The 14,736-nt window shown below is 46.1% G+C and overlaps 1 protein-coding gene across 1 annotated transcript; it reads left to right on the forward strand.

The window, feature by feature from the left end:
• The first annotated feature begins 11,046 nt into the window (after positions 1-11,046).
• On the forward strand, positions 11,047-12,133 carry LOC130916001 (dispanin subfamily A member 2b-like). The gene is made up of 2 exons (XM_057836324.1): positions 11,047-11,253; positions 11,945-12,133. The coding sequence occupies exons 1-2, from the start codon at positions 11,047-11,049 to the stop codon at positions 12,131-12,133; spliced, it is 396 nt and encodes a 131-aa protein (XP_057692307.1).
• Positions 12,134-14,736: the final 2,603 nt, after the last annotated feature.

The raw sequence follows: 14,736 nt of genomic DNA on the forward strand, positions 1-14,736 counted from the left end.
GAAACCCCAAAAAGGCGCACACGCCTCTCCCTCGTACAGCAAGATTTTTCTGCAGCCGTTTGCCTGGCGTGATGCGAAAAATAAACGTATTAATCCGCAAAATCATACAACAGTACAGCTGTATAGTGAAGAGGACTCCTCCCTCCGTACACGTCACAGCGCCCTCTTCCTCAATGCAAGACTGAAGCCGGAAGTCTGTCATTTTCGTAGCACGGGATTAAAATAATTGAATAAATATATCGATCGCTTCTTCACACATTCAAGTGGTCCATTTCATTCAGGAGCATAAAATACCGTGTGTATTATGAAATAAACAGGCTTTTTCGTCGCACGGGCAGTTTAATGCCACAAGTACGTCAGCAAAGAGCGAGAAAGACAGGGCGCTACGTTAGCGATGGAGCTATGCATTAGCGTTAGCTCCTAGCTAGAATTTTGCTTTAAGGGAAGAGGCGGGCTTGACTACAGTTAGAAAAAATTTAAAACGAGGTGGGGATAAGCCTGGCAACACTCGGTCTTTCTGTGCTCCAAATGAGCAATATTACAAGATTAATTACAGTTGTGGTCAAAAGTTTACGTACACTTGTGAAGAACATAATGTCATGGCTCTCTTGCGTTTCCAGTTATTTCTACAAATCAGATTTTTCTCTCGTAAGAGTGATTGGAACAAATACTTCTTTGTCACAAAAAACATTCATGAAGTTTGTGTTAGGTTTCTGAGTGAGCGGGGGACCCAAGCGCAGAGAAGCAAGGCAAGGTGGCAGTGGTTACAATTGTTTATTGCTGTATGTGAAGGCAGTCTTTGTCCAGATAGTCAGGCGGGCGATTAGTGTGTAATCAGGTGAGCTGTGAAGGCAGGTGAGCTGTGAAGGCAGGCGAGCAGTGCAGAATCTGTGAACAAAGGTAATATGAGCTAAAGCAAAGCAATACAGAGTTCTAGAATTTTCAAGGGCTAGTGTCACAAACTCTTGGAGTGGAGTTGTTGATCTGGCAATGAGGTGAGGCCAGGGACTGGCTTAAGTAGGCTGTTAACGATGACTGACTGCACCTGGTCCCAGGCTCACCCATCTGTCCAATCCTGCAATCAAGACACATGCACCCACACACACACACACACACACACACACACAAGGAGGAGGAGGAGCAGCAGCGCTCAGGGAGCAGGGGCCTTAACAGTACCCCCCCTCCTACGGGCGCCACATGGCGCACGAGCCAGACGCCCAGGGTGCCGACGGTGAAAGTCACGGATTAGGGACCGACACAGCACATGGCGAGCGGGGACCCAGCTGCGCTCCTCAGGCCCATAACCCTCCCAGTCCACTAAGTACTGGAGGCCCCGACCCCGCCGGCGGACGTCCAGCAGCCTCCGGACGGAGAAGGCGGGGTGCCCATCGATGAGCTGAGGCGGAGGAGGGGCTGGCACCGGAGGAGACAGTGGACTGGATGAGACAGGCTTTACTTGGGACACATGGAATGTTGGGTGGACTCTGAGTGAGGCAGGAAGCTTGAGGCGAACAGCACTAGGGTTAATGATTGCAACGATCTCATATGGGCCCACGAACCGTGGCGACAGTTTTTTGGACTCCACCTTGAGGGGGAGGTTACGGGCGCTGAGCCAGACCCGCTGGCCGACGTTGTAAACGGGCGCAGGGGTGCGGCGGCGATCGGCCTGTGCTTTGGAGCTTGAGGCTGCGCGGAGCAGGGCAGTGCGAGCCGTCTTCCAGACCTTGGCACACTTGCGCATGTGGGCTTGCACTGACGGAACAGCGCATTCCGTCTCCTGTGACGGAAACAGCGGGGGTTGGTAACCCAACGAGCATTCAAAGGGAGACAACCCTGAGGAAGCGCTTGGCAGCGTGTTGTGCGCGTACTCCACCCAGGCAAGATGGGAGCGCCAAGAAGAGGGATGCGAGCTGGTCATACAGCGCAGGGCCGACTCCAGCTGTTGGTTCGTGCGCTCTGCTTGCCCGTTAGTTTGTGGATGGTATCCGGAAGACAGACTGGTCTTGACGCCCAGGGCCGCACAAAAAGCCTTCCAGACTTGGGAGATGAACTGGGGACCCCGGTCAGACACAATGTCAGCAGGGATTCCATGTAGACGAAAGACATTGTCGACGAGCAGATCTGCTGTCTCTTTAGCAGATGGAAGCTTGGGTAGCGCAAAGAAACGAGCAGTCTTTGAGAAACGGTCTATGATTGTGAGTATGACTGTATTACCCTTGGAAGGGGGGAGACCAGTGACGAAGTCCAGGGCAATGTGCGACCATGGGCGGCCAGGAACTGGAAGTGGCTGAAGAAGACCAGAACTGGGCTTGGTGGAGGTCTTATTACGGGCGCAGACAGTACAAGCAGCCACAAAGGCCTTTGTGTCCCCTTCCATGGAGGGCCACCAGAATCGTCGTCTGATAAAGGTCAGCGTTCTATGCACACCAGGGTGGCATGCCAGGGGTGTGGAGTGCCCCCACTCCAGCACCTGGGCCCGGACAGAGTCAGGCACGAACAAACGGTTCCTGGGGCCTCCTCCTGGGTCTGCTTGTCGTGCTTGGGCACGCTTGACCACCGACTCGATCTCCCAATTGAGACATGCCACAAAACAGGAAGGGGATAGAATGGGTTTGGGGTCTGGTCTTTCATTGTCGGGCGCAAACTGGCGGGACAGCGCGTCGGGCTTGATGTTCTGAGACCCTGGACGGTAAGACAGAGTGAAGGAGAAGCGGTCGAAGAAGAGAGCCCACCTTGCCTGCCTGGAGTTCAGCCTCTTGGCCAATCGAATGTACTCCAGGTTTCGATGGTCTGTCCAGACGACAAATGGGTGCTCGGCTCCTTCCAGGAAGTGGCGCCATTCCTCCAAGGCAAGCTTCACAGCCAAGAGCTCCTTATCGCCAATGCTGTAATTGCGCTCTGCCGCTGAGAGCCTGCGGGAAAAGAATGCACATGGGTGTACCTTGCCATCCTCCGAGCGCTGGGAAAGCACGGCTCCCACTCCTAGATCCGAAGCGTCCACCTCGACGATGAACTGGCGTGTTAGGTCAGGGTGACAAAGGATGGGTGTGGAACTGAACCGCCTCTTGAGATCACAGAATGCTGCTTCCGCTGTGGCAGTCCACTTGAATGGTACCAACGGAGAGGTGAGGCCTGTGAGGGGGGCAGCAACCCGGCTGTAGTCCCTGATGAATCGCCGATAAAAGTTCGCAAATCCTAGGAAGCGCTGCAGGGCCTTCCGTGAGGTTGGCCTGGGCCAATCAGTGACACCTGTCACTTTGGCGGGGTCCATTTTCAACTCTCCCTTAGCGACGACAAAGCCAAGGAACGTGGTATGAGCGACATGGAATTCGCACTTCTCTGGTTTGACGTAGAGCTGGTTTTCAAGTAGCCTTTGGAGCACCTGCCGAACGTGACCTACGTGCGCTGTGAGGGAATCTGAAAAAATAAGAATGTCGTCCAGGTATACGAACACAAATGCACCAATCATGTCCCGCAGGACATCGTTGACAAGGCACTGGAAGACGGCAGGCACATTAGTCAAACCAAAGGGCATTACCAAATACTCGTAGTGGCCACGATGAGTGTTGAAGGCCGTCTTCCATTCGTCCCCCTCACGGATGCGGACCAGATGGTAGGCTTGGCGCAGGTCGAGCTTCGTAAAGACTGTGGCCCCATGAAGGGGAGCAAAAGCAGAGTCAATAAGAGGAAGCGGGTACCTATTTTTTACTGTTATGCTGTTAAGGCCTCTATAATCAACACAAGGTCGCAGGGTCTTGTCCTTTTTGCCTACAAAGAAAAAGCCGGCCCCCACCGGCGAAGAAGAGGGACGGATTACACCAGCAGCCAACGATTCTGAGATGTATTCCTCCATCGCTTGGCGTTCCTGGCGCTAGATGTTGAATAGCCGTCCACTAGGAAGAGGCGCCCCAAGCTTCAAGTTGATGGCGCAGTCATAGGGCCTATGAGGTGGTAGCGTCTTGGCACGGCTTTCGCTGAAAACGGGAGCAAGATCGTGATAACATGCTGGAACGAGGGACAGGTCTACCTGCTCTGGAGCTGGTTGTGCAGCAGCGACCCCAGCAGCAGATCCCAGGCATTTACTGAGGCAAAAGTCACTCCAAGCAGATATGCTGCCCCCCCTCCAGTCGATATTGGGATTGTGGGTCTTCAACCAAGGCAGGCCGAGAACTAGGGGAACTTGGAGATTCTCAAAAACATAAAACTTTGTTACTTCTCTGTGGTTTCCTGAGAGCACTAGGGATAATGGAGCAGTTTCCTGAGTCACACAATATAGCAGGTCGCCATTGAGGGCTCGAGCCTTGATTGGGGTTTCTAAGGGCAGCAGAGTTATCCCCATCTGGTCGACCAGGGCACGGTCAATTAGGTTATCATCTGCACCATAGTCAACCAGGGCGTTTAATGGAAAAGACTGATCTCCCCAACAAAGCATGGCAGAAAGCCTTAAACGAGCGGTCGTTATAGTTTGATCGTGACTCACCGGGCTGTCCTTGTTGGAGAGTGGAGTGGCCCTCCTCCCTGCCCGCACAGGGCAGTTGGCAACAAAATGGTTTCCACCCCCACAGTAAAGGCACAATTTGGCACACCGCCGGCGCTCCTTCTCCTCAGTGGAGAGCCGGGCACGTCCCAGCTGCATCGGCTCGGGTCCTGCGCTAGGGCATGGAGCAGATGGGGAGTCGTGCCCTCCATGGAACGAAGTGGGGGGTGGGGCATGTGGCTGGGGGTACGATGAAACTAGTGGTCCCAGATGTCTCAAACGTTCCCTGTGGCGCTCACGGAGACGAGAATCTAGGCGAATGGAAAGGTCAACGAGCTGGTCGAGGTCAGCAGGTTCATCACGGGCGGCCAACTCATCCTTGATTGAGTCGTTAAGCGCACACCGGAAGATCTCTTGGAGTGCCACATTGTTGAAGCAACTCTCGGCGGCAAGCGTCCTAAAGCGGATTGCAAACTCTGCTACGCTGTCATTGCCTTGCTGGAGCAACATGAGGCGCTTTGCTGCCTCCCTGCCACGTACTGGGTGATCGAACACCTTCTTCATTTCTTCCGTAAAGGCGTGATAGGAGGAGCAGGTAGGAGAGCGCCCCTCCCATGTCGCTGTAGCCCATTCTAGCGCGGCGCCACGAAGGCAGCCAATGAGGTATGCTATTTTAGCATCTTCGGAAGCGTACGTGTGGGGCTGCTGGGTGAAAACGAGTCCACATTGAACCAAAAAGGTTCGACATGTCCCCAAGTCTCCATAATAAGGGGCAGGTGCCGGGACGAACGGCTCTCTGAAAGCAAAAGGGGCTGCGCAGGGCGACTCCGGAGCAGGTGGAGCATGCTTAAAGGCCTGAAGGGAGGAGAGCCCAGCCTGGAGGAGAGTCAGGGTTTCGGCGAATTCACATAATTGACTCATAAGGGCTGTGATTGCCTCACCATGTTGCTTCAAAATGCTCTCCTGAGCGGATGCTCGGCGGCGAAGTGGATCGGTCTCTGCTGGGTCCATGTTCAGGCCAGATCAAGCTGTTAGGTTTCTGAGTGAGCGGGGGACCCAAGCGCAGAGAAGCAAGGCAAGGTGGCAGTGGTTACAATTGTTTATTGCTGTATGTGAAGGCAGTCTTTGTCCAGATAGTCAGGCGGGCGATTAGTGTGTAATCAGGTGAGCTGTGAAGGCAGGTGAGCTGTGAAGGCAGGCGAGCTGTGAAGGCAGGCGAGCAGTGCAGAATCTGTGAACAAAGGTAATATTAGCTAAAGCAAAGCAATACAGAGTTCTAGAATTTTCAAGGGCTAGTGTCACAAACTCTTGGAGTGGAGTTGTTGATCTGGCAATGAGGTGAGGCCAGGGACTGGCTTAAGTAGGCTGTTAACGATGACTGACTGCACCTGGTCCCAGGCTCACCCATCTGTCCAATCCTGCAATCAAGACACATGCACCCACACACACACACACACACACACACACACACACACACACACACACACACACACACACACACACACACACACACACACACACACGGAGGAGGAGGAGGAGCAGCAGCGCTCAGGGAGCAGGGGCCTTAACAGTTTGGTTCTTTTATGACTTTATTATGGGTTAACAGAAAAAGTGATCAAATCTGCTGGGTCAAAAATATACATACAGCAACACGAATTAGTAATTTTGGTGACTTAGAAAGTTGTGTCAGTGAAATGAGCTTCATAGCATGGCCTCTTAACTTCTTGTGAGTGATTATGAGTGACTACCGCTGGTGACTTCTTTGAGGCCATTTAAATAGGGCTCATTGGATGCAAACGCCCACAAATGCTGCAATGGGAAAGTCAAAGGAGCTCAGCATGGATCTGAAAAAGCGAATCATTGACTTGAACAAGTCAGGAAAGTCACTTGGAGCCATTTCAAAGCAGCTGCAGGTCCCAAGAGCAACAGTGCAAACAATTGTAAGTATAAAGTGCATGGCACTGTTTTGTCACAACCACGAGCAGGAAGAAAATGCAAGCTATCACCTGCTGCTGAGAGAAAATTGGTCAGGAGGGTGAAGATTCAACCGAGAATCACCAAAAAGCAGATCTGCCAAGAATTAGAAGCTGCTGGAACACAGTTGTCAGTGTCCACAGTCAAGTGTGTTTTGCATCTCCATGGACTGAGAGGCTGCTGTGCAAGATGGAAGCCCTTGCTCCAAAATTGGCACCTTAAGGCTCGACTGAAGTTTGCTGCTGATCACATGGACAAAGATAAGACCTTCTGGAGGAAAGTTCTGTGGTCAGACGAAACAAAAATCGAGCTGTTTGGCCAAAATGCCCAGAAATATGTTTGGAGGAGAAAAGGTGAGGCCTTTAACCCCAAGTACACCATGCCTACCGTCAAGCACGGTGCTGGTAGTATTATGCTGTGGGGCTGTTTTGGTGCCAATGGAACTGGTGCTTTACAGAGAGTAAATGGGATAATGAAGAAGGAGGATTACCTTCAAATTCTTCAAGATAACCTAACGTCATCAGCCCGAAGATTGGGTCTTGGGTGCAGTTGGGTGTTCCAACAGGACAATGACCCCAAACACACATCAAAAGTGGTAATGGAATGGCTAAATCAGGCTAGAATTAAGGTTTTCGAATGGCCTTCCCAAAGTCCTGACTTAAACTCCATTGAGAACTTGTGGACAATGCTGAAGAAACAAGTCCATGTCAGAAAGCCATCAAATTTAACTGAACTGCACCAATTCTGTCAAGAGGAGTGGTCAAAGATTCAACCAGAAGCTTGCCAGAAGCTTGTGGAAATCTACCAAAAGCGCCTAATTGAAGTGAAAATGGCCAAGGGACATGTTACCAAATATTAGCGCTGCTGTATGTATATTTTTGACCCAGCAGATTTAATCACTTTTTTCTGTTCACCCATAATCAAGTCATAAAAGAACCAAACTTCATGAATGTTTTTTGTGACAAAGAAGTCTCTGTTCCAATCACTCTATCAGAGAAAAATCAGAGTTGTAGAAATAACTGGAAACTCAAGAGAGCCATGACATTATGTTCTTCACAAGTGTATGTAAACTTTTGACCACAACTGTACAGAGCCGAGAGTCTGGGGAAACTGACTGAATGTCTGTGCGCGATGCACGCACAGTGCATGCTATCAATCCATATAATCAAAAATCTAATCAATCCATATAAACTTTGAATATAAGACTAAATGGGGATTATTTATGTCTGTTATTTGTGTTGTCCTTTTGGAAATCAAAATATCATCATCCTAGAACGACGTTGAGCCAGCGTGTGTAGTCATTTGTTTTGATGCTCCTGCACATGCGGGTCAGTTTGTTCAACGCATCTCGAACTTCGAATTAGTACGCATACGTGATACTTGAACGGCCTCAGTGGACAAAGGCAGTTTAAATGGGTACTCCAAAAAAGCAGATATGACAAAAAAATCGGAATTGTGCATTAAGACCTGCGGAATGAATAGGCTTGGCCCCTGTCCCTTGAAATACGGAATCGTTCCGTAATTGGGAATTAAAAGTTGCGTTCCCTATTGAACCAATACGGAACGCAGTTTATTCCGTATCTCACAATTGTCCCATGGGGCGACGGGGAGGGGCAGGTGGCGGTGCACCCAGCCCATGCACGTCTGGCACACACAAACACACGCCTGCGCTCATGAGTGAACACTGAGCCAACAATAATACGTATAAACCTGAACAATAAGGGCAGGAGATATTAAAGACAGCAAGATTGTTATCTGCCTGCCCGCTGCTGTCTGCCCTGCACTGCGCTCCACTTCCGGGTTTGTTGCCTAGTTACCTCGCTCGTTCTGCTCAGTGCACCGCCCCTCGCGTTTTCAAAACAAAGATGTCTTCAACACCCGACGCTCAGGACACCCACCTCATCCTCAAAAGAGGAAACGTCTCCAAAAAATAGACTGGAGTGGGAAGAGGGTAACCCGTGGCTCGATAGATGATGATTATAAAGCGAACTGCAAGGCAGGCAGGAAAGTTTTTGCAGTGTCTCGTGGAGGTGTAAAACAACATGCTGCAGGGGACCTCCACAAACGGAATATAAGATCCCAGAAGAGCCTTTGTCACAATTCTTTGTACCAGAAACATCCCCTGAGCTTGATTTGGTATGTTATTATGCTCTTGTATACGGAGAACATATAGGCTATATTTATATTTACCTTAATACATCTTGCATTGATAGGAGCAAAGCTAGGCTATTTCATTTGCGACTATGGTTGATTAATTTCAGGAATGTTGATTATTATTATTATTTTTTTTTAAACATGCGTTTCTTATCAATCAATATGGAATGAATTTATGTACCCATAAAGAACATCTTATTTTGTTATGCTAACTAATGCTCCTCATTTGGAATTATTCCTAATAGATTAATAGCAAATGAACACTAAATAAATAGTCCTACTGCGGATATATACTATCTATTGATTGATTAATAGTGATACCAAAATTAAAGCAATAATTTGACATCATCCCACTCCTACCCTCTAAATCAGGGGTGTCCAAACTTTTTGCAAAGGGGGCCAGATTTGGCGTGGTAAAAATGTGGGGGGGCCGACCTTGGCTCACGTCCTTTTTACGTAGAACAATATATTTAAGCAAAATTTAGCAAGTCATTCAGTGTGTCACATTTACTTTATTTTTTTTTAATGAATAATTTCAACAATCTCGCAACTAGCCTATGTGGCGTTCTCTTTCGACTCTCGGCCTCTTGCGAAATACTACTCCTGTGAAATTAAACTAGCTTGAAGTTGCTTCAATTTCTCGCTACGTATCTTCCCTGTAATCTTGTCGTACATGTCAGCGTGTCTTGTTAGGTAATATCGCCTCACATTGAAATCTTTAAAAACAGCGACTGTCTCTTTGCAAATGAGGCAAGACACAGTTGTTGCGTATTTTAGTGAAGAAATAGTCCAATTTCCACCTATCCTTGAAGCGTCGGCCGTCAGTCAACTCTTTGTTGATTGTCGCCATTTTAGAAAATGAAAGTAATGGGTCACACGGAGTAATGTTGCTTAGCCCTTAAATACCTGCAACATGAAGCAATTATCAAAGAATCCCAAAATTTGGAAAATAAGGTCCTAATGAAACCTATTTTTCAAATTTGTAAAAAGAAAAGTCAAAATGAATGTGTAATAAGCACTGTAATATCTAAAACCTATGCTAAATCATGGTTTTTTTCTCATGGAACCTGCAGATGCATGTGTTGACTTGCATCCATCATTTTTTTTTTTCGAAAAGAAATGTCAAAATTCTAAATTAGTCTCAAAATCATGAAATTTTAGATGTATCAACTGTGATACATTTGGCAATAAAAGGTTAAAGGGCTGCTGCCTTTTAGTGGGTAATGAGGAGCAGCATTTCGTGTGTAAGCTACTTCACATGCTGGTTGCAGTACTGCTGACCAATTTATTAAGTCTGTGTGTGGGCCAGACGTTATTGATTTTATGACAGGGGCTGGGGGCCAGATGAAATTTGACCACGGGCCGCATTTGGACATATCTGCTCTAAATTATTGCAGCTGAGGTGACACAGGTATAGCACACAGTAAAACGTGACCAGAGCTTCAATAGTGCTGACTGTGGACACATGCTCAACCAGAAGATTTTTATGTGATTCCAAAATGGTGAAGAAAATGACTTTGGGGAGAACAAAGCAAGAGGCACTGTTGAAACAAGTCCTGGGTCCAAAGGCAGTGGGTGATGTGCTCAAGATTTTAACGTCACCCATCCCATTCTCCATACAGACCGATGCCTCTAATAAATTGAGCAGGACGATTGTTTCCCCTTGCTTTCCAGTACTTCAGTCCAGAGTGTGGGGTCACCAACAAATGCTGGACTTCATAGAGAATGCAGACGAGTCAGCTGCTGGAATTGTAGGTCTCCTGGAGCGTTGCCTTAAGAAATTTGGCTTGTCAATGGGTCACGTGACCGGATTCAGTGCAGACAACACAAATGTTAATTTCGATATTCACAACTTCGTTTTCACTAACCTGCAGAAAAAAACAAAACAGTCTGCTGCAAGGAAACTGCCATCCCCACATCGTGCACAATGCAGTTTTCTCGTCTAAAAATAGCGGAATTTCTATGCATTTTAGGAGTTTTGGTGATGCCTCCTTTTTTTTTTCGCCCGTAAGGCTTTGGGTGCGAGGGGGGCGTCCCTTATTTCTATTTCTGAAAGGTGGCAACTAGGGTTGTTCCGATCATGTTTTTTTTTTTTTTGCTCCCGATCCGATCGTTTTAGTTTGAGTATCTGCAGATCCCTTGGTCTTGTCTTAGAAAGTCCGTTGAGGCGACTTAAAATTTTCTGTTAACGCAGCAAGACTACACTTGAACTTAATATGATTTTAACAAAAAACCATACAAATGCATTCCTCTTTGGTGTTAATAACATTCCACCCCATCTATAAAAGTGTCATAACATGCTTTGTTCGCCAACTTTTGTCTCCTCCTTTGTGCAAAAACATAAACTACCTCACTTCCTCTTTAAAAAAAAAAAAAAAGCAATGGTATATATGGAAATCAAGTAGCTTCCCGCATTTTGTTCGAGACTCATGCATGCAGCCATGTACCCAGCAAACAACCAGTCTGTTGCCGTTCCAATGCTGCCCGCCAACTATTATCCCGACCAACCGGCCACGGTGGTTCAGCACACTACTGTCAACGTGACCAGGGAGAGGGTGCGTGACCACATTATATACTCCCTCTGCTCTTTTGTCCACATGGGCAACCCTCTCTGCTTGGGATTGCTGGCGGTCATCTACTCCATCAAGGTGAGATTTAGCACTTTTTTCTGTTGGGTGACCCCAAAAAACGGGAACTTTTTAACATTTTAAAAAACAAAGAGTGATGGAAGAAACATTTTTATTTATAGTAATTGAAACCTTAAAACATGCCATTTAAGAAACAACGGTCTAATTTTATTTTACTTTTTTGAAAATGACATTCTTTAAATGGCGTCCTCTTGTTCGGATGCATTGTTGAAATCTGAGCTGGGATACTGTGAATTTCATCCCGAATTCACGATGGTTAATAAAATGGCACATTGCTTAGTCAAGGTCACTGTCTCGCAGTGCTGTCACTTGCTAATGTCTGCCAATATGCAAAATTTCAGACAGCAGATGTCAAGAATGCATTCATGCAGGATGACGACATTTAAGAATTTTTTATTTTTTTTAAAATGAAAATTCTGATTGTTTCTTACATAGCATGTTTTAAGGTTTCAATTAGTATGAAAAAACTATTTTATTTCCATTACTCTTGGTCATATAGGATTGTTGAAAAGTTCATGATTCTTTTAGGTCACATTATTTATTTATTTATGAACTCTGTCTTCCACGGAAGCCGATAGACATCCAGTCCATTTTGACTTGACTTTGACCAGTCAAAAATGGATTGGATGTCGATCGTTGTCAATGGCACGTTAACATTTGATCATGAATTGTATATTTTTTTTATTTTCAGGCCAGAGATCGTAAGGTGATGGGAGACCTCGAGGGAGCGAAAAAGCATGCCACAATCGCCTTGTGCCTCAACATTGCAGTCTCTGTCATTTTTGGCCTGTTTGTCCTTAGTGTCATCATCGCATTTTCAGTCATTCTGTCTCAGTCACCATACTATGATTATGGGCCGAGGTATAATCACTGGAATTAGATATGCGTTGAAAAAGATTCAAACACTGTACGCACGGATGCGCTGGGCAAAAAAAAAAAAAACGTTTGTTAACGTGGTACCCATTTTTGAATTTGCATTCTGTTCTGCACCTTGCTTTTGCAGTATGTTATTTTAAAAATGTGTTCGTTTGGAATAACTGCATGTTTGTTATATGAATAAACACATTTTTTTTTCATGTTTAATGTTTTTAAAATATCCGATTAAAAGAAAATGAACTAGCCCAGACAAAACGCGCTGTTATTCTGTTGTCAAACGCAATGGAATAACAGCAAGTAGGCGTAAAACCCAAATGAGCAGAAAGACTCAGTGGAAGCCTGCAAAGCACATAACCAAGAGGTCGATGGCTTGAAACCATCCTCTGCTAATGGGAAGCTTTTGATCAGAGATTTACTTTGAATGTTAAACGGCAATAAAAATCTCATCACATACAGTCCCTGACAAAAGTCTTGTCGCTTATCCATTTTGTAGAAACAATTGCTAATAATCTGACTGTTAATCATTCATTTGGTTTCAGAAATGGCTCAAATGCAAGCTAAGACCCTCCCAAATGATGTTGAATGTACAAAAATATATTTGTTTCACTGAAAAAAGATTTATCATTTAATGAAGACATAAAGGTCAAATTTTGGCAAGACAAAACTTTTGTCGCCTACAGAAAGTACTTTGAAAATTGGACAAAAAACGTAATTCAAAATACAAAAATATGTTACATAACATCAGCGAATTGAGTAGTGGTGCTGTAAGATCCAAATTTAATATTTTGTATGACTTCCATGGGCTTGAAGGACTGCATCCATGCAGTTCGGCAAGGATTCACACAATTTATTGATGAAGTCATCAGGAACATCAATGCAAAGAAGTTCCTCATGCAAAGAAGATCAAGATCCTCCAGGACTGGGCAGCCCAGTCACCAGACATGAACATCATTGAGCATGTCTGGGGTTGGACGAAAGAGGAAGCACGGAAGACGAAACCCAAGAATGTTGATGAACTCTGGGAGCCATGCAAGACTGTTTTTTTTTTTTTTTTTTTTTTTAATGTTCCTGCACCCCGGCAAATAAGTATTTAGTCAACCACTAATTGTGCAAGTTCTCCCTCTTGAAAATATTAGAGAGGCCTGTAATTTTCAACATGGGTAAACCTCAACCATGAGAGACAGAATGTGGAAAAAAAACAGAAAATCACATTGTTTGATTTTTAAAGAATTTATTTGCAAATCATGGTGGAAAATGAACTTTTGGTATTGACCAAATACTTATCTCAATACTTTGTTATGTACCCTTTGTTGGCAATAACTGAGGCCAAACGTTTTCTGTAACTCTTCACAAGCTTTTCACGCACTGTTGCTGGTATTTTGGTCCATTCCTCCATGCAGATCTCCTCTGGAGCAGTGATATTTTGGGGCTGTCGTTGGGCAACATGGACTTTCAGCTCCCTCCACAGATTTTCTATGGGGTTGAGATTTGGAGACTGGCTTGGCCACTCCAGGATCTTGAAATGCTTCTTACGAAGCCACTTCTTTGTTGCCCTGGCTGTGTGTTTGGGATCATTGTCATGCTGAAAGACCCAGCCACGTCTCATCTTCAATGCCCTTGCTGATGGAAGGAGATTTTCACTCAAAATCTCTCGATACATAGCCCCATTCATTCTTTCCTTTACACAGATCAGTCGTCCTGGCCCCTTTGCAGAAAAACAGCCCCAAAGCATGATGTTTCCACCCCCATGCTTCACAGTGGGTATGGTGTTCTTCGGATGCAATTCAGTATTCTTTCTCCTCCAAACAGGAGAACCTGTGTTTCTACCAAAAAGTTCTATTTTGGTTTCATCTGACCATAACGCATTCTCCCAGTCCTCTTCTGGATCATCCAAATGCTCTCTAGCGAACCGTAGACGGGCCTGGACGTGTACTTTCTTCAGCAGGGGGACACGTCTGGCAGTGCAGGATTTGAGTCCCTGGCGGCGCATTGTGTTACTGATAGTAGCCTTTGTTACTGTGGTCCCAGCTCTCTGTAGGTCATTCACTAGGTCCCCCCGTATGGTTCTGGAATTTTTGCTCACCGTTCTTGTTATCATTTTTACGCCACGGGGTGAGATCTTGCATGGAGCCCCAGATCGAGGGAGATTATCAGTGGTCTTGTATGTCTTCCATTTTCTAATAATTGCTCCCACAGTCGATTTCTTTACACCAAGCGTTTTACCTATTGCAGATTCAGTCTTCCCAGCCTGGTGCAGGTCTACAATTTTGTCTCTGGTGTACTTCGCCAGCTCTATGGTCTTGGCCATAGTGGAGTTTGGAGTGTGACTGACTGAGTTTGTGGACAGGTGTCTATTATACCAATAATGAATTAAACCAGGTTCCATTAATACAGGTAACGAGTGGAGCCTCGTTAGACCTCGTTAGAAGAAGTTACACCTCTTTGACAGCCAGAAATCTTGCTTGTTTGTAGGTGACCAAATACTTATTGTCCACTCTAATTTGGAAATAAATTCTTTAAAAATCAAACAATGTGATTTTCTGTTTTTTTTTCTCCACATTCTGTCCGTCATGGTTGAGGTTTACCCATGTTGACAATTACAGGCCT

Source organism: Corythoichthys intestinalis, chromosome 5 (genome assembly GCF_030265065.1).
Source record: "Corythoichthys intestinalis isolate RoL2023-P3 chromosome 5, ASM3026506v1, whole genome shotgun sequence".
NCBI lineage: Eukaryota > Metazoa > Chordata > Actinopteri > Syngnathiformes > Syngnathidae > Corythoichthys > Corythoichthys intestinalis.